The 25683-nt window shown below is 40.8% G+C and overlaps 1 protein-coding gene across 2 annotated transcripts in view; it reads left to right on the top strand.

The window, feature by feature from the left end:
• The window catches only part of LOC140373739 (semaphorin-7A), a 113518-nt gene that overhangs the window by 17747 nt on the left and 70088 nt on the right, over positions 1-25683 (top strand). Inside the window, exons 3-5 of one of the 2 annotated variants that reach the window (XM_072460378.1) lie at positions 3407-3469; positions 16914-16970; positions 17854-17949. In XM_072460378.1, the coding sequence (XP_072316479.1) occupies positions 3407-3469; positions 16914-16970; positions 17854-17949 (216 nt within the window). The remainder of the gene's footprint in view (positions 1-3406; positions 3470-16913; positions 16971-17853; positions 17950-25683) is intronic. The other variant, XM_072460379.1, reaches the window with a different exon arrangement.

Here is a 25683-nt window from a genome sequence, read left to right on the forward strand (position 1 = left end):
CATTCAGATTGAAAGCCATCAGCAGAAACAGCTTGAGCTCTATTTGTGAGGTAATCTGCAAACCATTTTTTAGAATTTGTATCAAACCCAATAACATCCAGACGATACAAGAGAATACAGTGATCCACTGACAGGAATTATTAAAATCCTTTTTCTGGCCTCCTTTGTGCAAAGGGAGAACAAAAGCAGTTTCCCATAGTAATGGGAGACTTTCAGTGTGAATTGTGAGATTAAAAACATGAGTTAAACAATTTACTATTAGTGGGGCTAATAACAAAAGTAACCTAGATTCGAGGGTGTCAGCTCCAGTGGCATTTTTTGGATCTGTAGAGAGCAACATATTCAATACTTCATACTGTGTAAATGGCTTAAGGGGAAATACTTGATCATCAGGTCTATTCTATGTATTGGGGAAATAGCAACAGATGGAGCAGCAGCAGCAAAGATATTTCCAGCGTCAGCAAAGTGCTGATTAAACGCATCACAAATATATTTCTTTGTTGTCAAGCTGATTGAATCTTTACCGATTTAATTTAGTAAAGAGGGAGTAGAATTTTGCAATAAGGATTTAACCGTTTGTCAAAATTTTGCAGAATTGCCCGTGAAAGTATTGACGCAATAAGATGTTTTAGCTTTACGAACAGTAGAGACTTATTGCTAAGTAGGACTAAAGGTACAGTGTCAAAATGATTTTAAAAAGTCACTCAAACAAAATGTAGCTGCGTACTGCCCACTGAGATTAAAGGTGTAATGGACGATTTTTGGCCGATTTGAGAACTCAAGCGGAAGTGCGCATGCGCACTCCCCCCGTGCGGACGCGCACAACAGCCTCGCGGCCACACGTGCGTTTGTTTATTAGCGAAACGGATCGCATCGCATCTCTCGTCTCCCGTAGATTTCCCTCTCTTCTGAGCCAGTTCGAACTGTCTTTTTCTGTCTTAATTTGGTCCTGTACACTGAGGGAACTATATTATGATAGATTCATGCGCTTAGACACAGGGAAACGTGCTGCTCTCCTGGGGACGAGCAGACGAGGCTGCAGGTGAGTGGTAGGTGATATGATTGATACGTGGCAGGACTAATCGGCAGTTCACGCCACGAGGAAATGACTCAGAAGACTCAGATTTGGGCCAAAAAATCGTCCATTCAACCTTCAAGATATAGTAAATTAAAGTCAAATTATATTATAGCATTATGTATTTTTTATTTGCGTGCAAATGTAAAGAAACACTCTTTTCCCTTTGGTCTCTCTTTTGCCACTACCCGCTGCACTTTTTTTATTCCCTCTCTCAGAGGCCAAAACGTACCCCGGTGGCTCCCTCCGTTGATTCAAAAGTTATTTGTTACGCGTTTATGTCGCCTCCTTTTCATGCGCCTTATTTAAAACAGCCCGTGCAAGGCGTGGCACCACATATGTAAACTCAACTATAAATTTGTGCACATATCGAGCCTATTTTTAATTTTAATTTGTATTCTTATTTTTTTTATTTTATAGCTTATTGTTATTTTTATCACATAGCAGATTTAAATTATTTTTCTTTTGACTTATTCATTGTTCAATGTTTTATGTTGCACCGAATCACCAAGACAAGTTCCTATATTTGTGAATTCAGCTCATTGACAATGGCAATAAACCCTTTTTGATTCTGATTCTGATTCTGATTCTGGATCTGATTCTGAATGAAGTAAAACAATAACGCCTTCTCCCGAGATGTCACAGCAGAGTTTCTCTCCAAAGACAAAGCTCTTTTCTAATGGCTGATATGAAGGAGCTGATGTGTGACACAGAGACCTGCCGGCTGTGGTTTGCTGTTGTTGTTCATAACACCATTTACTATGGCTGTAAACATCAACGCTGCAGCAAAGAGCCAAAACCACATGAACAGGAGAATATGAGGAAATGTGGTTGCGCTCCAGAGGTATAAGCAACATTCATTCTACTCATGGACTACAACAAGCGTCACTGCTATAATTTGGTTAAAGGGGCAGGTTTTGTAATATGTCTTGGGAAATACAAGCTTTTACTAATATCAGTGCACAGAAATACAGTAATGTAACCTTATTGGACTAACAGCGGTAGGAGAATGGATGAAGTCTGCAGAGGCTATACAAGAGTTGCATGGACACTTTAATTTACTTACAGGTTTCTAAAGAAGCATTTTTGAACATGTATCCTGCAGTGGTCTATAGAGGTTTAGTCATTCATTATGTAATTTAATGTAAAGTTAAGGAGTTCATGTTGGTCTGCAACAACACAAACAAACAATAGTCACCTGGTAACATAGCTTACTGTGTAAAATTGTAGATTGTAGTTAGATTTTTGTAACATTTTTGGAAACAACAAGCATCACAAAGGCTAGTAATGTTTGGCTGGTAAAATAATGAAAAAATTGTTATTTAATATACCAGCATCAGAAATAAGACCGGTTATTGAATTTATATTTATTATTTCTTTCTCAAATTTGTTGAAAATCTGTTTGATAATTGAATGTTTAGTGCAGGCATTCAAACGTAACTACCAACTAATACTAATACTACTAATGACTACCAATAAGAGGCATCTTTGCCCTTGGGCATCATGTAACTGTACGTTGTCCTGTTCAATAAATAAATACAAAAATCCAATATTTTGGTTGAACTGATCTGACTCTATGTCATAGTATACAATGTGTTTCTATGAATTATGTATTTTATGTTGTCTTATGTATAGTATGTAATAGCTTGATTTTATTTTTTATGGACCCCAGAAAGAATAGCAACAGCTCTTCAATCACTAAAGTCCAAATAAAGTAACCTAAAAAAAAATATTAAAACAATAAAACAACAGCTGCATTTGTCTTTTGGATGTGACAGTGTTGATATGTGGCATTTCCAAATCTCTGTAATGCAAAGTTGTTTTGTGAACCTAATTACTGTGTGTGCATACATATTTTAGTCCCCATAATATGATAAATACACACAAAATATTATGTCTAGAACTCATCACAGCAAGACGTTTGACTTCTGGACTGCAATGCTTATCCAGATCAGTTCCACAACATTTGTTTTGGAATTGGATTTGTTCATGGTTAGTCTTCATTAGTTCACTTAAATCATTTCATTCAGATTGTTTCATCTTAGGATAAAACATTGAAACATACAGTAATTTTGAAAGTCCTGGTCCAAAAGGAGAGGGATGTTGGATGGAACTTTTCTGTGTGGATTTTGCATGTTTTTCCTGTTTCTTGGTGGGTTCTCTTCAGCCACAATGCTTTCCCACTCAACCTACAAAAAACTATTGCAGTATTCTTTAACCTTAACCTCTTGAGTACAATCTTATGCTACCCTCCTGACGTCTGCTGCACGGAAACAGAACAACCGTGCGAAATGACTAAAAAGAAATCTCCTCTCCTGTCTCCTCCCACAGATCCCAGCGGCTTCTGATGAGACCGCCAAGAATACCTGCCGGGCCAAGGCTGCACCACTTGAGGTAGGCTCATCACGGCTGCCGTCAGACCCTCTCCATCGCCATCACCATCTCCTCCTCCTCCATCCGTGTAATCATCCTGTTTGTCATTATCATTACACAGCACAGAGGTGAGCCTGCACTGCGTATTCCCATTTAGCCGGGAATATCACAAGAGATTGCACGGAATATAGACAATTTTGGTCAGTTGTTATAGAAAATGTGTCACATTTGTATCACCTGAGGAATGGCTCTGTGTAATTATTGTGTTTTGCGTTTCATGAACATTTTTCATTTACAGTTTTTCATAAATTTTATTCAACATTCAATGAAATTGGCCAATACATAAAAACACATTTACACATACAATACAATACATATACAAGTATATTAAGCAAGAGCACCGGCCCTGCGGGTCCTTGACAAGTGCTTTAAAATCATTCAAATGTATAAAATTATTCAATTTAGTAATAAGTCTTAAAAAGTGTTTTGTTCCACAGGAGCAAAGTTGCTAAAAGCCTTTTATTCCTGTCTCTGTGTTGATACGATGGGATTGTAAGCATATTCACACTAAACCGTCCAGTTTACATTCCAAAGTCTATGTAAACACGCGTCATGGGCGTCCTGCGTTTTCTGCGGCGCGATTCCTGCGCTTTGAGCATCGGGCGCGGCGCATCAGGGGCGTTTGTGCGTCTTGGAGCAAATAATGATGAGCCCATTGCCTCTGTTTTTGGACTTTGTAAAGTTAATACACCAAAGCCACTCTCTCCACCTGGTCTGCCATTAGACCACAAGAAAAGCAACACCAAACAACTCCTCCACTGCGCATGTGCGCTGGACGTCTCGGACACGCTCCTGCTGGTGAGTGTCTTTTTCAGACGCACATCCAAGGCGTCCACCTTCAAATGTACAGGCGTCCAACTTCTGCGTCTGGTGCGAGTTTGACGCCCCGCTCGGAACACGGCATTAGATATCCTGAGATCTCAAGCAGTGAATACTTGAACATATGTGCAGCAAATTTTGATAACTTAAAGGTTGAATGAACGATTTTTTTGGCACAAATCTATTATTATTTCCTCGTGGCGTGGACTGCCGATTAGTCCTGCCACGTATCAATCATAAAACGCACCTATCGCTCACCTGCAGCCGCGTGCGACTCGTCCCCACGTTTCCGCGTGTCTAAGCGCATGGATCTATCATAATATAGTTCCCTCAGTGTACGGGACAAAATGAAGACGGAGAAAGACAGTTCGAGCTGACGCAGAAGTGGACGGAAATCTACGGGAGACGAGAGATGCGATGCGATCCGCTAATAAACAAACGCACGTGTGTGTTGTATCAGTCCGCACGGGGGACTGCGCACTTGCGCCTGCGTTCTCAAATCGCCGAAAAATCGTCCATTGCGCCTTTAATAATAGGAATTATTAACAAAAAACATGAAACAAAACCATAATGAATACTTTTAAGAGTTTTTAACCACAATGGTTTCCGCTCAATATTAAAGCGGCTGTACATGTTTCATTTTCATTCAAAGAGTAAAATCTGTTTTGTCTCCATCGAATAGGCCCTTTTCACAAAACCGACCGATCAGCGAGCTCCACTTCCTGGTCCATTCATTCCTTATGCGCATGTAGCCGATTCTCGCAAAAAAAAAGAATAATAAATGAAGATAAAATAAATAAATGAAGTGGAGAGCAAGTTCCAGATGGATAATCACAGCAGCATGTTAAGACCTTCACGTAGCATGTAAATACTTGGAGACATCTCTATTTAAATATTCAAATACTTGACATGATAGATGATTATACTAAATACCAGATAAAATTGAATATACTTGGCTTCTGTAACAATCAAGTTTGAAGAGTAGTTGCTTTAAGTTAAATTTAATGAAGTTTTCTTTTGGTGAAGGTTTTACACCACAAATCCTCTTTTATTGAGGGAACACGGTTGATTGGATCCGTCTCCCGGATTTACAGGCTTGGAATGAAAATTGATTTGCAGAGCCATATCTCAGACAAGTAGTCATATTTTGTTGAATTTTGGACAAATTTTACAAAGACCAAACAAAAGATGGTAAACAAGACAAAAGAAAAAAAATAGTTTATGATGGGTGACAGTGCATGGTTAATGAACTCATCACGTGATGCCATCAACATCAGCCAGAGGTGTGAAGCTAACTGGAGGCACTGCTCTGTCTAAAGCTCTGTTACCTTTAACCAGCCCCAAAACTGCCCTGTTTTACAACACTTTTTAGATTCTAAAGGTGAGCCAACTTACTAGCTCTTAAACTTCATATAAAGTTTTTAATTAAGTATGCAATTCGGTGCTTATTACTTCAATGCTTTAATGATAAGTTAAACATTGTTTTTTTTTTCTCAAAGGGGATGTATTGTACTGTACTTTTCGGACTTTAAGCCACTACTTTTCCCCCAAGCTTTTAACCCTGCAGTCATCATTTTAATTTATAAATTATTACTGGCTAACGGGCACTGGGGGCAATCCAGCAGGAAGCTCAAGCGTTTGACACACTGTAGAAGAAGACGTCAGTGGAAACACTGCCCAGGGGACACGTTGTGTTTTCTCTGTATTTTAAGCTTCAAAATGATGTGTGTTTTATTACAATCAGACTCATATTTACAGAGAAACAAGTCTAATGAGGAAGTGAATCTAGACGCGGTGAAACGCAAAGACACACGCCGAGCGTGGACATGCGTCTGCAGTTTAGAACCTGCCGCATTGAAATGAGACTTTCTTGGCCGGACTTGACTCATGGGTCAAAAGATAACATGTGCATCACTACCATGGACCATATTTCTGTGTAAATATCTCATGTTACAACATAACACTCACTCGCTAAGCACAAGCTCACGAGCAGATGAACCAGATGTGAAGACACAGACACAGGTAAACCACCTCACACAGAGTAACCAAGGACAGAGGGGACAGAGGGGACAGTAGGGACAGCTGTGATGTGTTCTTTGTATGTTAAACAATTTCTATTTTCTTTGTTAAATGTTGTGCGCGCTGCTTTTATTCAGGAGCACTGTATAGCCTGAAAAGTACAGTATGTATAGTCTAAAATAGACTTATGAGCTTTTAGCTATTACAGTGTTCGCTCATTAAGGCAAGGCAAGTTTATTTGTAGAGCACATTTCATACACAAGGCAATTCAAAGTGCTTCACACAGCAGGAAAAAATGCATTAAAATCACAAAGAAATTACAGCACAAAACAATTTAAGTGCAAAGAAAAATCCTTTCAGTCATATGAGTCAGCTAAACAAAACAGTTTTTAGCTTGGATTTGAACATTGTCAGAGTAGAAGCCTGTCTCACATCTTCAGGAAGACTGTTCCAGGTTTTAGCTGCATCAAACTCAAACGCAGATTCCCCATGTTTATTCCTGACTCTGGCACCAGCAGGAGGCCGGTCCATGTTTAGTCCTGACTCTGGCACCAGCAGGAGGCCGGTCCATGTTTAGTCCTGACTCTGGCACCAGCAGGAGGCCGGTCCATGTTTAGTCCTGACTCTGGCACCAGCAGGAGGCCGGTCCATGTTTAGTCCTGACTCTGGGCACCAGCAGGAGGCCGGTCCATGTTTAGTCCTGACTCTGGCACCAGCAGGAGGCCGGTCCATGTTTAGTCCTGACTCTGGCACCAGCAGGAGGCCGGTCCATGTTTAGTCCTGACTCTGGCACCAGCAGGAGGCCGGTCCATGTTTAGTCCGGACTCTGGGCACCAGCAGGAGGCCGGTCCATGTTTAGTCCGGACTCTGGGCACCAGCAGGAGGCTGGTCAGAGTTTGAGATGGTTCATATGGCACTAACATGCCCAAGATGTACTTTGGTGCTAGGCCATGGAGAGACTTGTACACAAGCAGAGCTGCTTTAAAGTCTCTTCTCTGAGCCACAGGAGCCAGTGCAGAGACCTGAGAACAGGACTAATGTGATGGTACTTCCTGGTTCTAGTCAGGACCTGAGCAGCAGCGTTCTGGATGTACTGCAGCTGTTTTACAGCTCGTTTAGAGAGACCAGTGAGCGGCCGTTACAGTCTAATCTACTGGAGACAAACGCATGGATAAGTCTCTCCAAGTCTGGTTTAGACACTATATTTTTGATTTTGGCAATGTTTTTTAGATGGTAAAAAGCTGCTGATGTTATTTATTTGATGTGGAAGTTAAAGTTCAAGTCTGAGTTATTCAATTTCACCTATCCCCTGAGTGTCTATGTCTCTGTCTTTGTGTTAATCCTGTGACGAGCTGGCCCCTGTCCAGGCCCAAAGTCACAGGGATAGGCTCCAGTCACCAGCGACCCCTAACGGAAACAAGAGGTAGAAAGTGAATGAAAATCCAATACTTACTACAGTGAATAGCCACTATGAAAGGTTTAATACTAAATACCCCTCAAAAACATAAGGTGTGTTTTTTTTAATAAAACATCTAATTCACTAATGTCCTTTTGAGTCTATGTCTATGAGTTCCAACATTACGGATATAAAAATGTACATGACTGCCTTCCATAAAATGCACACAAACAAATTGAACCACATAAATGTCACATAGCCTTCCCGCTATGCTAATGTAATGTCTGATAGAGAGAGAGGAGTACTCTTGTGATATTGCGGCATCAAATCACAGTGTGCACAGATGAGGCACCATGATAACCACAGTTCCATATTTAATGAGAGCCCTGGGGGCTGACATCCATGACAGACAATATGGAGTCTGAAGGGAGTTTAATAACTTAGGAAAGCTTAACAGAATTATTCGAAGTCTCTTGACACTGACAATGTAATCTGACCAGACAGAATGGGCAGGGCAACAATATAATGCAGCTGCCTGTCACAGACAAAAACACACAATAATAGTACGCCTTCAGAGTTAGAGGTGGTACGTTATGCTAGCTGTTTTTAAGTCCATAAATCAAAAAGACTTGTTCTTTGAATTTCTGCTGTCAATTCATGTTCATTACAACTGGGTCATTATTTCCCATGGTAATTCCTTCTGCTGCCTGTAGCTGGAGTGTTAACACAAATCCTATTGAGTGTTGACTGTTGACTGTTAGAAAGTCATGTGTGGTTTTCAGTACATACATTATTTCAAGTTCTAAAACATAAGACGCCAAAGCAAAGGTCCTCAAGAGCATGTTTAAAGGCCAATAACAATACAAATAATACATAATATGTGTGCTTTAAGAGTATGAAACACTTTGCCCCACATCAGGTTGTCATCCCGTGAGAATCCAAAAAGGGCTCCTCCATGTTTTTAAAGTCCATATATACATGTTCAAACTGCCTTCACTACACAGCTAACTTCAATACTTGCTTCTGTTGTTTTCAATTCCTTCATGACCTGTGGCACAGATCTTCATGCACTACAATACAATATTTCAAAATGAAAGACATTCTAATGTAACTTAGTCATATCTGTGTAAAGGTATATTCATTCTGATGCCATACTCACTATGTGTACATGCTAAACAACCAAACTCAAGCTGTCTCTTTGTCCAAGAACTGAATGATGCATGTGGGGGCTGAGAGACGTTCAGGTGCGTCTAGTAATTTAGCGCTAAAACCTTTGTAACTATATAATTGCTAATAATAACAGAAATCATAACCACACTTTTGGTAAAATATGATAAGTGGCATATTATTTACAACATAGTGAACTGCGGTACTCTCCTTTGGGAGTTTTTACTTTCACTGCAACGCAGCGGATCAAAACACAACCTGACGTGCTAGTTCGCAAAAGAGGGACCGTAGTTGGTATGTATGATATTTCAGTCCGTCAATGGTAAAGCACTTGTTTACGGTCTCTGAAGGAGAAGCACAATTCATTTTGTTTGTAAAAAAACAAGGCTTATCTTTAATTTTCAGAAATGTTTTTTTTTTCTATTTTAGCCTCGACAAAGTGCTTCTGGTCTAATAACTGACACCCCACCATCAGAGCCTTGCCAGACAAAAACAAAAGGCTTTGCGGCTTATTTATTTGCTTGGGTTTTCAAATTGATATTCTGAGCAGTACAGCTGTATCCGAGCCCACTCCGGGGACAAGACAGGATGGCCAACCATTCGAATTACTCCACAGTTCCTTTCAGACAATTACTTCCGTCTCTCTGGACTTTGGTTGGATTTCAGATCTGGGATGCAGTATTTGTTTGTGGAGGATAATATCTGGTTGTTATTTTTTTATCAGTATTTCTATTCATGGCACAGCACTGGGGTGGTTTTAGTTGAAATGCAAAAGCTTTATTGAAAAACAAAGCCTCTCTATTTCACAGTAGTAATATTATTGTTGTTCTGTTACTGATCTTTACTTTTGGCTTGGATTTATATATTTGCCCGTAACTGAAAATTGCTTGCTTTAAATGATTTAGAAAAAAAAGTTATTACATTGAGAAAATGATAATAAAATGCGGGTGTACTCAACAACCAATTGGCAATACACAACCTTAAAATGCATTTGGAATCGTTATGAGACAATGGTTGAATTATACTCCAACAAAGTTTGTTAATGACAACCACGGCAGTTATTTTATTACTTTTTTTGGTTATGTGAATACTCTACCTCTTCAACTCTCAGCGTGCTGGGATTGTGTGACGAAGACTGCGGGAGCTCTGGACAGTGAGCCACTGCTCCAAATATCTGTTTGGTTAGTTATTTGACATGAGTTGTTTTAAATACTGAAACCAAATACGTAAGTTGTTTCACATCATTACATATTTTATTACATAACATTATCATTGTATTAAATTTGGATTACCATTACATAATGTGGCTGTACACACCACACAGACACAGGGAGAATGCGCAAATCCTACACAAAAGGGCACCACATTGTGAATTGTCTGTTTTGCGGTGGAACATAAATGAAACTAATGAATCTCAAATTGTAATCCAGCGCTTTCATCTCTCAGGCTGACAGTGGTGCAGCAGGAGCCAGGGAGGGTGCTTTTTTCACTGAAATGTGTGGGCAGTTTCTCACAATGTGACAATGAAAATAATGGTCTGAGCAGTGCACAGGCTTGTAGTACTTTCTCTGAAAATATCAATATGCGCCACACAAGATTATGCACAATACCACACTACAATAATGTGTTTGATGTGATTCATGACGTAGCATAATATACACACTTAGGTGAAAGTAGAACTAGATACAGGGAGTAACTGCATGTAGAGCGGCCGTAGGATTCACAGACTTGTGGTGAATTCACTATACTACCAAATAGAGAATAGACTGGACTGTTGGAGCTATTGGTTTCAAGTTGGTTTCTGATGACACAGTCACTCAAAAAGATGGTTCCTTAAATGGACGATTTTTCGGCGATTTGAGAACGCAGGTGGAAGTGCGCATGCGCATTCCCCCGTGCGGACTGATACAAGAGGGTTTGTTTATCAGCGCAACGGTTCGCATCGCATCTCTCGTCTCCCGTAGATTTCCGTCTTTTTCTTAGTCAGCTCGAACTGTCTTTCTCCGTTTTCATTTTGTCCCGTACAATGAGGGAACTATATTATGTTAGATCAATGCGCTTAGACACGTGGAAACGTGCTGCTCATGGGGACGAGCCACACGCGGCTGCAGGTGAGCGCTAGGTGCGTTTTATGATTGATACGTGGCAGGACTAATCGGCAGTCCACGCCACGAGGAAATGAGACTCAGATTTGGGCCAAAAAAATCGTCCATTCAACCTTTAACTATAGAATTTAAATAACTACCATTTTCTTTTGGGACCTATTTAGAATGTCCACACTAGGCTATTTTTTCTCTGACTTCAGCCTCCTAAAATATTCTGCACAGCAAATCATTGCTCAGGCCATAGTCAGCATGTTATTCAACAAGATCCACTCAAATATCATCTTTGATCAATGGTATTCCCTTTTAACTTGTTTAATTTGTTTGTGCATTTGTTGACTTTAACTGTATTGGTTGAGGGTTACGTATCACACAAAAAGAGTACTTTAGAATTTCATTTTTTAGATGATGCGCCTGATTTATACTGCCTACAAATGCAAAAAACAAAACTAATTAATTTTAAAATGTTTGCAGCAGTCCAAACCTCTTTTTCACTGTTCAAACACATTCTTGAAATCATTCACTTTAACCCCAATGAGTTTATAAGTATCTAAACCATTTTCACAGCCAAGAACAGTGTTTACTGCCACAGCAATGCTAATAGCAATTAGTGTACTAACAGCACACTTCCTGGTTCTCAGACAATAAAACAGTCTTTATAATTACAGTAGATGCAGGCAGCACACAGTGGTCTGATTTTGACCTTAATATACTGTATCTGTACAAGGGACAAACACATTTTGCTCAGCTACATGGGAAAAGAGGGTTTATTGTCATTGTCAGAACAGAATTCACAAACTAGGAACTTGCTTTGACATTAACAATGAATAATAATATAAACAAAATATATCAAATAGGTCATGCATACAATTTAGAAAATAAAATACAAAAGACTTGGTCTGAATAGATACCCAATTTACAGTTGGTCAGAATAGTGCAAATGTATTAATCCATAATCTGTTTTTGCTGATGTTTGATAGTTTATTATCCTTTATCATTTTAGTATTGTATTTTATGGTCCAGCAACACCTGTAAGCAGCAAACTTTGTTTAATCTCTGCTTTATGTATGATTGTTTAAACTAACTTTCAATGTTCGGCATACAATTTCAGCGAGAATAAAACAGCACCAGACTACCTTCTTTGACAATAGAGGAGAATTAGTCATGGTATACTAACAAAAAACGCAGTCTTCCTTTACTATATTTTGCTCTTCTTCCATTATCAGGCTGCCAGTAATTCAACACAACGCCCTGTTTGCCCTGCACACTGGCACGTGCTCTGTATTGACAATAGTATCTCCACAGAACAGTATAGTCCCGTAGTCTTTGCTTTAGGACGCTTGAGGTAATCCCTTGTTTGCAGTGGTCCCCGTATAACTGTAGGCCACATAAACACAGAACTGGTCAGTATACCCGGCACCTCCCTGACAAACAGCCTCCACAGCGGCTGGCTCCAGCAGATGGTGCAGAATGAGAAAGCCCTGACGGAGGCACTAAATCTTCCCCCATAAAGGCACGGGCGCTGGAAGAGTGAAGGACGAGCGGCTGAATCGGCCCTTTGCACAAACACAACCACTCGCTCACGGGATAAGATCGACGCCAAAACAAGACACACAAATGAGGTCATTGCCTAAGTGAGTCGTGTGCATTAGCTTTATTTAACTGACTGACTGATAAGCACCAGAGCTGGGGAGTGCTCACTTTTCTTTTCTGCCACTGTAATCTTTCTTCAAGTTACAGTACTCTTATTGCACTGATAGCGTGTACTTCCACTTATGCGTACACATACTGAATATGATTTGTTTTTTGTCGTTTATGTGTCTATACCTTCAAAATATAAAAGTATAACAATAATTGTTTGTTTGGTTACATTACCTGAAATCACCTTTTTACTCCTAAAATGCCATAGAAAAGCCTCTCATTATGTACCTATTTGTCCAAGGGCACTCTGATTATAATGTAAAAGTTGTTTATTAGCAAGTGGAACTACATTTCACACGCAGGTACACAATGAGAGGCTTTTGTTTCCACTACAAAGCCCCATTGATGCACTCCCACTTTAAGTCTTACCTTTTAACTCTTACTTAAATTCATTTAGTAATCCCTCATACATCCATGAGTGTTGTACAAAGATTCAAGTGTAGTCATCTGGACACTGTTTTTGATAAACCTTTCATCTAAATCTGTGGACCAGGTCTGAGAAAAATAACAGCTTTTTAGATAAAGAAAAATATATACATACATTTTTGCTGTTTTTCCAGTCAAGGGCAAGAAAAGGTCAGCTCTGGATGCAGTTTGTGACTTTTACGTTGCCTGAATAAGATAAGAGAACTTTTCTTTGTCCCACAGACTTGAATCGTCACCATCCACACTGTATACAATATATTTCTCCCACGTCGTAAAAGAGCATCTAGAGCAACAGGCCGCCAACAGTGATCGATAAAGTCCAATCGATGAGGGAGAAAAATGTCCGGGTGCTACGATGTGCGAACACTAGCCACACTGTGTAGCTTTTTAGACAAAAATAGTGGGATTTTTTTCATTGTGGATGTTTTTTATGGCACTGTAAATGTTTGTCCTGACTATGAGCGGGCATGCATCACCACAAACTTGACATGGAGGACCCTCATCCTGCTCGATTGCATGGAAATTTCTTTCCTTTGGCTATAATATTCCACCAAATGGCATAAAACTTACCAGAAGAATCTAAATCTGGTTGAACAGCATTGTTGGCCTGGTTGATAGCTTGAAATGATCATGTCTTGAGCTAAAGTGTGACTACCCACTTCTCACCTCCTCTCCTCCCACACACAGTCCTCTCACACGGACTTACATAAGAACCGTACGAGCCTCATGGAAGCGCTCATGTACATCTTCAGGGCCAATACGGTTTATGGTGCACCAGTCCATAAAGCATGCGTTATTATAATGTCTACAGCTCTGAGTTTGATTCAACTTGATTCCCAAATGTAGAAGCAGAAAAACAGACCCACAGTCAGTCCTGACCCCCGGCTGAATAGACGGTGGCTTTCAAAAATGATTATTTGTATTTTTTTTGGTTGGATATTTGTTTTTTGGTTAGGTCTCACAAGGACTCACTTTCAGAAACATTGCTGTCACAAAAATACCATGTATGTTCGGCTTGTTCTAAGTTACACCTTGCATGGCTTTGGCACACGGCATGCGGTTCCTAATCACTTTGTTCTTCCAGCTAGTAACCCAACACCTGGGCACAAAACTGTTATATTCACAGGAACGAGGCTTAGAACATTACAAACATTCAATTCATATGTATTTTTGTAATCACAGCAGCAGATGCCTCGGGCCGGGAGATAAGGTCTGAGGGGCCGTCGCCACTGGAGCAGCATCAGCCGTGTCTGAAACAGTAGCGCTCCCCGAGAGAAGTTGGAAAGGAGAAAAACATGTGAACAGCAATGAAAAGACACTATTATTATTATCTGATGGGGATTGTACGAAGAAGCAGACAATAGTGCTCAATGTTATTGTAACTGCTGCTATGCAAAGGTGTATTTTAAGCTTTTACCTATTTTAAATTGTGTATTTTTTATTGTGTTTTTTAATTCATGCAATGCCAAGGCAACGGCTTATTGGGATAGCAAATAACAAACCAACAAACAATACACACCCTGTATTATATAAGCTAACCATAAAACAACTCTAAAGAAGCAACTGCCAGGGGAACTATTTTTTGTCCAATTAGGAATGGTGCAGAAATGATGACAGTTGATAAGATGTCACGGTCAGTGATTGGAGAAATACTCACAGAATACTGAACACCTGTATTAAAATGTACTTTGTAACGTATTCTGTGACATGGTCCAATCAGACTGCTGTATTCGGTATACTTTCACGAGAGTTTCATTATATTATAATATAAAACATGCAATAAAACAATAAATTACATGATTAAACACCACCATGTAATCTAAGGTTAAGGCACTGTATGGTATTGTCCCCGAGGGGAAATTTGTCCTCTGCATTTGATCCATTTGTTCCTCTATAGGCAATTTTCTTCTACAAACACTAAATGTTCTCATTATTTGTTTGGGATTTACTTAGGGCCGGCCAATAAGATGACAAAAATCTAATCGTGAGCTCATCCTTGTGACGATCTGCTCTTTTGGTGATATTGTCAAATTGCGAGTCACTATTTATCAATTTAAAGTAGAACTGAATAACTAATAGCGATAGAGCTCCTTCTGCGGTTCCCTTGTGAAAATACACTCTCAGGCCCAAAAACGTTTCTTTGTCCTAGTTTTTTCTTTTTCTTCATTGTGTATTGAAATTAAGCACTATAATCACTCTCAAGAGAGTTGTATTCGGGTCGATTTTCCGCCCGGAGACAAAAGGGGGAGACAACGGGCACTTCAAATGCCACAAAGACACACATTAAACCATCACAGGGACTTACAAATACATTTAATAAAGTGAAAATGTTACTTAGTTCTGCTTTAACGTTTAAAACAGTCCCACCCATTTCTCCAATTCATAACGGGCCAGACAGTCGGGGAGCGACGTCACTCCTTCTCAGTTCATTTCCAATAGAACCTGCGTGACAATGCAAAATGCCAGTCTCCCTCAGGTCAGCGACAAGCAAAAGTAGTGCTTCATGTAAACCTTGTGCTCGTGCATGTTGACCTGCACACGCGGGCCTGAAAACAATCCTGAAAGTTTAAAAATCCAGAAACATGAGGGAAAAATACTCTCATTAACTCCCTAAAGTACTTTTAAGACCTCATAATTCCCTTACATTTCACAGCCAGTGAAATGTGTGGTAGATTCTCAATCCGGAGCAAAGCACCACGTGTGAGGCTGTCGCTGGTCGCTGCAGATCATCGCTGCCCCTGTGTTCGATTTGAAACCTGCTGCGTTGAGAGTCGCTGGTCGCTGTCGTTTGTCGCCTCGTGATCCAGCTCCAAGAAAATTGTGATTGTAATCTCATTCTTTCAACAATCATGTCTTTGGGTTTAATTATGACACCACGTTTTGAGGCATTATTGCTACTGACAGAGCACATGTTGAACTTTCTGACATTTGTTTCATGTGGATAGGCACCGTTAGTACAGAGATACAGACCACAAACCAGAACACAATCTCCATCTCAATTTTAAACTATTGGGGTTCTAGAATGTTGTGATGTTGCATGAGCACAACTTATTACTCAAAATTTACATTCAGAATTTGTATTTTTAGATGTATTTAGTTACTTTCTAACACTCTTTATTGTCAAATATAAAAGTTATAGACGGGACTAATACTTTGAAATAAAACACACTCTTCGCTCATAGTTCGAAATCGTGGACTGGGCCTTTAACTGTCATCCATATCGTCATTTCTTTTACGTCTAGAAAAGATTGTACAGCTTTGAACGGTTAAGGCCCCACACACCACCACCCTGTTGTAATTGAATGTCATGTGAGTCATGTGCGAGTTTGTCCTGTCACTCATGGCTCACACTCGATGATTAAATGGTGCGTAGTATGGCGACGCAGTGTCGTGCGCGGGGGCTTAAACCCTCAAACTCCGCTGCCAGAACGCTCAGAAAGTGGCCGCATTCCAGTTCTTCTTCTCTCAATCCTCTCGTTCATAATCTGCACCGTTTGTGTCTGTCGCTCTCCTCTGTCTGCATCCTTCTTTTGTCCTTCGCTTTGGCTACGTCTTTCCATTTTTCTATCCACTCTTCATTATTGCAATCACATATCCTCGACCCGCTCTTTCCCTTTTATGCGTTTTCTTGTATTTTTATCAGCTCTGTGCACGAAATCTAGTTGCATACACACATACATGGGGCATTTGTCAGTCAAAGAGTTGTCTAAATAAGGTGCAAGTATTGTAAGCGGATAACCAAAAGTAATGCAGATATATTTGCTTATCTATCCAGGGCTCCAAAGCATCCTGGCAAAGTAGAGGCACGTTTCCATTGGACAGTTCGGGCCGGGTCAGTATGTTGCGCAACACTGCTGTCTATAGGTTGTGTTCACATTTTTGAATTTCAGACAAAGGTGATGAAATGTGATGTCGAATTGTATTTTCTAACAGACACAGGTTTGGACTAATGATGGATGTGTTTGAAGGTGCAGAATGGTTTCGCCCACACTTGTGGTGGTGGTTTGTTCTAAGGTTTTAGAACATTTCGGTTTACCCTTGTCTTTGGCTAATGATACAAAGAGCAAATCCACATGCTGACAATAGCAAACCCGAGCCTCAAACTTGTGCCAGAAAGATGTTTTAGCTAGCTTTATGACTAGCATTGTGTTGGCGGGTAAATACTTCAAACTTTAGTCGGTTGGGTTAGAGATGACAATTCAAGTTACTGAAAATAAGCTAGCAAAGAAGCACCTCTTGCCCAGATTTCCCACATAAGACATATGTACACATAAGCAAATGAGAGTGTATCTTATTTGTTCTGCCTGTTTCACTCCATGAAATCCCATATTTTCATGTGTTTTGCTCTTGCCTTTTGGATTGGGGTTTCCTGTTGTTTGTTGTGCTGCCACTTAAAGCATGTTCTGCCTTGTCTGCCCTCCTTGTCGCTTGCTTTTTCCCGCTCTATTCTGTCCGTCCTCCTTGTCTTTGGCTAACTCCTTATTTCATCTTTCCACCTTATCTTTTCTCTTCTCTCCATCTTGTCTCTTGCAAACTCCTGTTCTCACCAGTCTGTCTTCCAAGGCTTAAGACTTCTTTTTAGTGTCTTGCCCACTTCTGTTAACTCTTCTGCTCTCCTCTCCTCACCTCTGTCCTCCTTCTCTCTTGCTGATTCCTGCTTTCTCCTGATTCGACATTCTTCTCTCTTGCTTACCCCTGCTCTCTTCTCTTCGCAGCTGGAGTGTGACAACTTCATCACGGTCATGCAGAAAGTTAACGACACATTCATCGTCTGCGGGACCAACGCTGGGAGCCCTCGGTGTTGGATGTTGGTAAGAGTCTCAGTAGTTTGTGTACAAGATCATGTAGGCTTTTGTAACAACAATACACTATACACTTGATGGGATACTTTTTGGGTCACTAAAATATTAGAAGTAGTATTTTCTTTCATTCATGGGTGTTTACAAAATTCTATTGGTGTAGCGGTCCCCTTTTCATGTCAATACCTCCTATCCAGCAATGCCAGCGTGCACTAGCATGTTTTTGTTGTTGTAAATATATTATCCCCTTGCACTTCGGGGATTTGATTTATTTTGTTCCGAATTCCGAATTTAAATCCCGCCTAGGTTGTCTTCGTTAAATATATGAATGAGTAAAGCAAGTGTCTGGAGAGATTGGCTGATTGACACTAAAATGAGCATCAGTTTGTCAATTCACTTTTAAAAGTTGAAGGTAAATTCACTAAAAATTAGTTTTAGGGACTTGTTATTAAGCAAAAAGGTTGGGGCGGAATCTATATAAAAGTCATTTTAATTTTACATTTAATTTTAGGGGAACTTTTTATTTGTGGGTTTGGAGTTACAAACTGACCCTGATTTGACTGGAAATAAGAGGGTTACAGCTTTATTTTTATGTACAACATATCAAGCAGCTTGAGAGTTCCAACAAGTCCAACGTCCTATTTGTGGGACCCCCTAAGTGTGAGGGGATATATATATTTTTATTTTATTTTAAAAAGGAATAAACGTAGAACACAGAACAGAACAAGTCCAGAGAGCAACCATCTAAATAAATACACAGAGACATAAAATAAGCATCAAAATAAACATAATCATGACACAATCAAATAAAAAAAAGTCCATTAGCATTTAGTCCAAAGTCAGTCAAATTTCTCCATTTCCCTTTTGTCTGCTGCCTGTTATTACGTCAGTCCAGTCTTTGTGATATTATTTTCAGATAACGTATATTATTTTATCATATTTTATCATTTCTTACAATTGTTATTATTACTATGCACTGTTTGTGAATGCACTTGCAAATTACCCACCGACCATGGCAAAAAGAAATTCTAATCATCTAATCTGATTCTGATTACAATGCAATAATCCATTGTGTCCAAATGTAATGAAACAAATCAGAACGGCACGCAGTAGGCTACGTCTCATTTGGGCTTGGGTTTCTTTTGCTAATGTCCTCCTCCGGTCGCGTAGTTGAAGGCCGGGGCTTATTTATTATGGCTCAGGATGTTTTGCCTGAATGAATTTGTGTGATGAATGAAATGCATTAGTTGAACATATAGTGAGCTGATGAAATGAGGATGGCGTTTTCAGGACGCAAGTGAGTAGCCAAACAGTAAACACACTGCTCGATTAAACCGCGGCGGTTTATTCAACAAGGGGATGAAGATGATTGGAAACAGGAAAATAAAGTCAAGCTCTTGTTGCCCTGTAGGAATTCTCCGATAAATAACACGGTCATACTGTTTTCAATCATTCGTTGTCAGGTTATTGTGGATTGTATCAAAGTTTAACTAAGTCTTCACAAGTTTGGGGGAGAAAAAGCTGGAGTAGCGTTTCTTGTCAAAACCTCAAATCGTAGCGGTCCGATAGATTCACTTTACCACAACTTTAGAACTTTACCACAGCCAATCAGAGCAGCCGGAGCTTACTGCTCCTTTGGCCTTCACACGCTGGGTTTAATACACGTATTTCTTCTTTTTCTTCCATTATTACTGTAAATACCGTATTTTCCGGACTATATGTCGCACCTTTTTTCATAGTTTTGGCCTGGGTGCAACTTATACTTATATTTATACTTATACTCCGGTGCGACTTATATGTGATATTATTAGTTATTTTCACACTTGCAACCGCATTTCATACTCCAGTGTGACTTGTATATGTATTTTTCTTCTCTATTTGGCATTTTTTGGCTGGTACGACTTCTACTCTGGTGTCACTAACAGTCCGGAAAATACGGTAATAGCTCATGGAAGGGGAGCCGATGCATCTCATATGTCAAATCAAATCAAATCAAATCAATTTATTTTTGTAAGGCCCAAAATCACAACAACAGTTGCCTCTGAGGGCCACAGGGAGAAATGAATCAACAATGTCTGTGGTGGCGATGAAGTCAGACAATGTCTGTGGTGGCGAGGGACGATGTCCCAGGGTCCTCTGTCCTTAGACTCTCCTTCTCGGCCAGGAAAAACTCTCAAGAGAGTTGTATTCAAACCTCTTTGGGAAAAAAGCGTAGAAACCTGGAGGAGTTCCAGTGAAGGAGAGATCCGACTCTCACAGACGGACAGACGGACACAAGGAGACTGGAGCTGGACCCACTCTTCAGGCAGAAGAGGGACCGACTGAGTCGAGCTGGACCCACTCTTCATGTCCTCAATCATGCATTTATCTGCATCAGACACCGCGTTCCACCTTGTAGTCCTCGTGGTCCTCGTGGTCCTCGTGGTCCTCCGCTTTAGCAGGTCTTTCCTTTAAACAGAGTGTGTGCGGCGTCACGGTCCTTGTCGCCTGTTGCTGGTTTAAGTCTAAGATTGGAGAGCGCCGAGATCCTCCAGACACGGCCAACACTCACTGGCAGAGTTGAAACAAAATGATAAAAGGGATTCTATTACATTTGGTGTAAGAAAAATAAAGATTTCTTGGATTATTATTATTAACATTGACTTGACCGTTAATTGTTTTGGGCTCATTTTTGAATATAAACTTACAGGGTTTTTCCATTGACCTGTTTGATTCAATACCTCTATGTATACATTTACTCGTAGCTAGTAGTATTGGCCACTATTATTGGCCAATACTTTTAAACCACCTGTCTGACGAAGGCCTGGTTGCCAAAACGTTGCCTCCCCTATAAATAAAAATACACCTTGCAAGTAAAACGCTTTGGAAGTCTCAGAAGCCTAGTTATAGTATGGTATATTTTGTTAGGTATTGTTTCAAAATTAGCAAATAGTGATATTCTGAAATCAAAATCATGATAATCAACCGTTTTTAGGCCAAAACTGTACATGTTTGGGGTATTTTAAAGGTCCCATAACATGCAAAATCAACTTTTCAGAGCTTTTAACCTTCTTACATTGCTATTTGTGCTTCATATATGTACCCAGAGTGTTTTTTTGATTGATTCCCGCAGTGTTTAGCTATATTACAGACTATCTCCTTTCCGCGAATCTCCAAACTGACGGGCGGTGGGGGAAGACCGCATCATTATCCCCCCTCCGAAGTGCTATTGTTTCTCACTCACTCGCGCGGCAGGAGCGGCGCAGCGCGGAGCAGACAGCTGTGGGGCTACGTCACGGGTGGGCGGGGCACACACGCGCTCTGAGACTACGTCACGGGTTGGGCGGGGGAGCCAGATCGCTCTTCGCAAGGGTGGGGGCAAATATCAAACCAAGCCGTTTGCATTTCCAGGTTGGTGAGCGGGTCCAAGGTCTGGGTGATATTTCTTAACTATTATGTTAAGGGTGTTGCACAACCCTTATTATTATCAATTATACACTTAGGATAGACTACGAAACGTGAAAGCATGTTATGGCACCTTTAAAGTTTAAATGTGCTTCAAAAGTCATGGTAGCTCCATTAGCTCACAGTGGCAGTGGAATCGTGTTTCAAGTCTTATTCATTTCTCATGGGCTTTGTGGATCTCATAAGGGTCAACACAGGACACAGAGAAATGTTCATCTTGAGATCTTTTATATTAGTTCAGTTATAGCCACTGTTAAGTTTGAAAGCAGATTTTTATCCAAGTTTAACCGAAGATAAAAACAATTACAGTGTCTACTTGAAAATTCTTTCTCAGCTTAACTATTAGAATTATAATTTATTGTACACTACATGACCAAAACCCCAGCAAAGGCAGCATTCTCAGACCTTGTTTAATGTGATTCATTTGAAAGCAAAACCAAAACCCTTCTTGCAGTCACATGTGGTTAAAAAGTAATTTCTCTCAGATCGCTTCGTTTTAAGCCTGTGCTTGTTTGGATTGATTCAAAACGACATCACAATTTGTGCTCTTAGAAAGCATCAAATCTCATAAGCGTTCCATTTTATCAAGATTTTGCTTTTATTGCCCAGTTAGACATCTGTGGTCCTGGTGGCAGCAAACACTGTACTGGGGGTTCAAAGGGTAAAACAAGATCAGTGGCATCAAAGTCTTGACACACCCCATCCCAGGGTTGTAACTCCACTTTTCTTACATAATTGTAATCAAATAACTCCAATTAAAGCGATGCCGCCGACAGCAGAAGAAAGAACCTCAGTATCCAGTAAAATAAAACCACATACACTTTTTCCTCCGGTCGTGTAGTTGAAGGCCGGGGCTTATTTATTATGGCTCATGATAAAATAAAAATATGGCTTATTTGTTTAGCTCGCAGCTAAACAAATTAATTTTTAGCTTAGATTTGAACATTGTTAGTGTAGAACCCTGTCTCCCATCTTCAGGAAGACTGTTCCAGATTTTAGCTGCAACAAAACTGAAACGCAGATTCTCCATGTTTAGTCCTGACTCTGGCACCAGCAGGAGGCCGGTCCATGTTTAGTCCTGACTCTGGCACCAGCAGGAGGCCGGTCCATGTTTAGTCCTGACTCTGGCACCAGCAGGAGGCCGGTCCATGTTTAGTCCTGACTCTGGCACAAGCAGGAGGCCGGTCCATGTTTAGTCCTGACTCTGGCACCAGCAGGAGGCCGGTCCATGTTTAGTCCTGACTCTGGCACCAGCAGGAGGCCGGTCCATGTTTAGTCCTGACTCTGGCACCAGCAGGAGGTTGGTCCATGTTTAGTCCTGACTCTGGCACCAGCAGGAGGTCGGTCCATGTTTAGTCCTGACTCTGGCACCAGCAGGAGGCCGGTCCATGTTTAGTCCTGACTCTGGCACCAGCAGGAGGCCGGTCCATGTTTAGTCCTGACTCTGGCACCAGCAGGAGGCCGGTCCATGTTTAGTCCTGACTCTGGCACCAGCAGGAGGCCGGTCCATGTTTAGTCCTGACTCTGGCACCAGCAGGAGGCCGGTCCATGTTTAGTCCTGACTCTGGACACAAGCAGGAGGCCGGTCCATGTTTAGTCCTGACTCTGGCACCAGCAGGAGGCCGGTCCATGTTTAGTCCTGACTCTGGCACCAGCAGGAGGCCGGTCCATGTTTAGTCCTGACTCTGGCACCAGCAGGAGGCCGGTCCATGTTTAGTCCTGACTCTGGCACCAGCAGGAGGCCGGTCCATGTTTAGTCCTGACTCTGGACACAAGCAGGAGGCCGGTCCATGTTTAGTCCTGACTCTGGCACCAGCAGGAGGCCGGTCCATGTTTTTCTACAAAAGAAAAAGTGTATTCGACTGTAACAACCTGCTTATTCTGGGCCATGTAGTTTAGTATGTAAAGTATAAACATGTTTTATGCGTTCACTTGCAATTCAATCGGAGGCTGCCCTGAGGAATGAAGCATTTAGAATTGTAGTAAAAAGTAGGAACATAATGATATGCAAATCTCATTGTTCGATATATTGTTCATTTTACGGCATGATGTATATTGTGATGGAGACGGTGGAGATAAAGTATAGCAGAAATTATACTATTTCCTTTAAAATGCCTTGACAAACCTTTGGTGCGAGTCTGTATTGTCATAATGCAAAGAGTTAACATACATGTGCTTAATAACAGTTATTTATTGACTCAGCAAATAAGCTAATAATTTGATTGTGACTTGTGACTGTACTATCTCATGATTTCGATTATTCTTACATCCAGGGCCGGCCCAGCCTGTAAGCGAACTAAGCAGCCGCGTAGGGCCCCGAGGCGTTAATAGGGCCCCCAATCTGGCAACCCGTCTTAGGCGAAGTGCAAGCGCAGCGTGCGCCACTAGTGTAGTAGCGCTGCTGGCGCGGCAGCGCACACAGCGGTAACATATAATGGACAAACCGCATTTATTTGTAGTGACAATCTGGCAACCAAGACACCAGACCTGCGCTGATTGGTCAACTTCATTGTGCGCGAGGAGAACGAGAGCAAAACATAAACACAACAGAACGTGGTCCCTGCGTGGTCCTCATGTCCAGAGGAATATATCCCCCCGATGCCGAAAAACGAAAGAAGAAACTTCTTGACGATGTAAAGAAACTGCAAACTCAACAACACTCTCCAGGTATTGAACTTCTCTTACAAAGAGACGGTTAATGCTGCTGTTTGAAACAACACGATTCTGTCACGTTAGTTCGATCAGGCTGGAGGCGACGAGAGCTCTGCCCCACGCATAATATGTGTCTGAATGAAAGATAATAAGATTAACATTTACACCAGCCCGGTAGTGTCAGCTGCAGGTGAGGCCGGTGAGGGGCCTCTATGCCCCGGGTCACTAAGAGGCGGAGATCCGGTCCGGACGAGCGCCGTCTCGTCCAGAACATCTGACCTGAGACTTTGGAGTGAACAGTGTGCGGCCCCTGTCCCGGGCCCCTGTCCCGGGCCCCTGTGCAGCCTCAGTTAGAGATGAGCGGGTTTGAGTTTGCGTCCCTCTCTCTCACATCACCATGTGTGAGATCAATCGTGACTCGTCATGTCTGTTTTACTTTGACTTCTTAAAGTGCAATGAGAGGAACATAAAGGTGCAGGAGTCCAGTGTGTGGTGTTCTGATCAGAACAAACATTTATATTGTAATTAACTTTTAATAGAGCAATACAACTTTTCAATTTATTTAAAAAGCATCATTAGACTATTTTTTATAAATTATAATAAATTGATAGTGAAACATAACCAGACATATTAAAATTACATCTGTTATAGAATAATACTATATATTTTTATACAAAAGTGGCAAAGTTGCAGAAACACAGTCTCTTCACTATAGCTAGGTTTGGACCTTCACTTCTCGTTCTGTTCATTCTCTGGGAATTAACATTTTTGCACTGTGTAGCTTTATGAGTGTTATCAAGCAATGCTTATGCCATTTGTTTAATTTAATATAACTTGTTTTGTCACTTTGGCAAGAAGGAACAGTTGGGAGCAGTAAAAGATAAATTAGTAAGGATAACTATTACTTTTACATTTTCAGTTAAAATCAATAAATTTGACCATAATTATTTTTCATAGCCATTATTGTATTGAGTAATTGAGTACACTAATGTATTAATAACTGGCTTTAGTCATTTTCTCCTGGCACAGTTTCATCACATCATCATTTTATAGCATTACAACCTCAACATTTTACTCTTACTTTAGCCGGCTGGACCACATTAAAATGCACCAGAAGACCCAAAAAAGGTCTGAAAATCTCTGGGGGAGAGCCCCCAGACCCCCCCTGTTCATTAATTTAAACTAATGTGCTAATGTGGCTGTAGACCCTTAACACCCCAAAAACATATCTGGAACGTGTGATATTTGTACAGGGGGTAGAGGTGATGTCAGCGGAATACCAAGTTGCATTGTGGGATTTAAGTTAGCAATATTTGAGCTTGTGAGGTGCTGAGAATAAACTAACTGGCAAACAGATGCCCTGGAGTTTTGGTGAACTTTGTTTGCGTTGAAGAAAGTTCCCATATGTGAATTGTTTACTGACAATGGCAATAAAACTGATTCTGATGACGTGGTGAGGGGCCCCCAAATATGTTTTCGCTTAGGGCCCCCTGAAGGTTTGGGCCGGCCCTGCTTACATCCCTCGTAAAAAATATAACTGCTAATTCCAAAAAGCAGTTTGATGAGCAGAACAAGTCTAGTAAAGGTTTTAGAAACACTCAAGAGCTTCAGGGAAAACCACTCGATGTCCTGCGCCAGTGTAGATTACGT

This window comes from Eucyclogobius newberryi, unplaced genomic scaffold (assembly GCF_026437365.1).
Source record: "Eucyclogobius newberryi isolate DKJ021-1_F unplaced genomic scaffold, fEucNew1.0.hap1 SCAF_3, whole genome shotgun sequence".
Classification (NCBI taxonomy): Eukaryota; Metazoa; Chordata; class Actinopteri; order Gobiiformes; family Gobiidae; genus Eucyclogobius; species Eucyclogobius newberryi.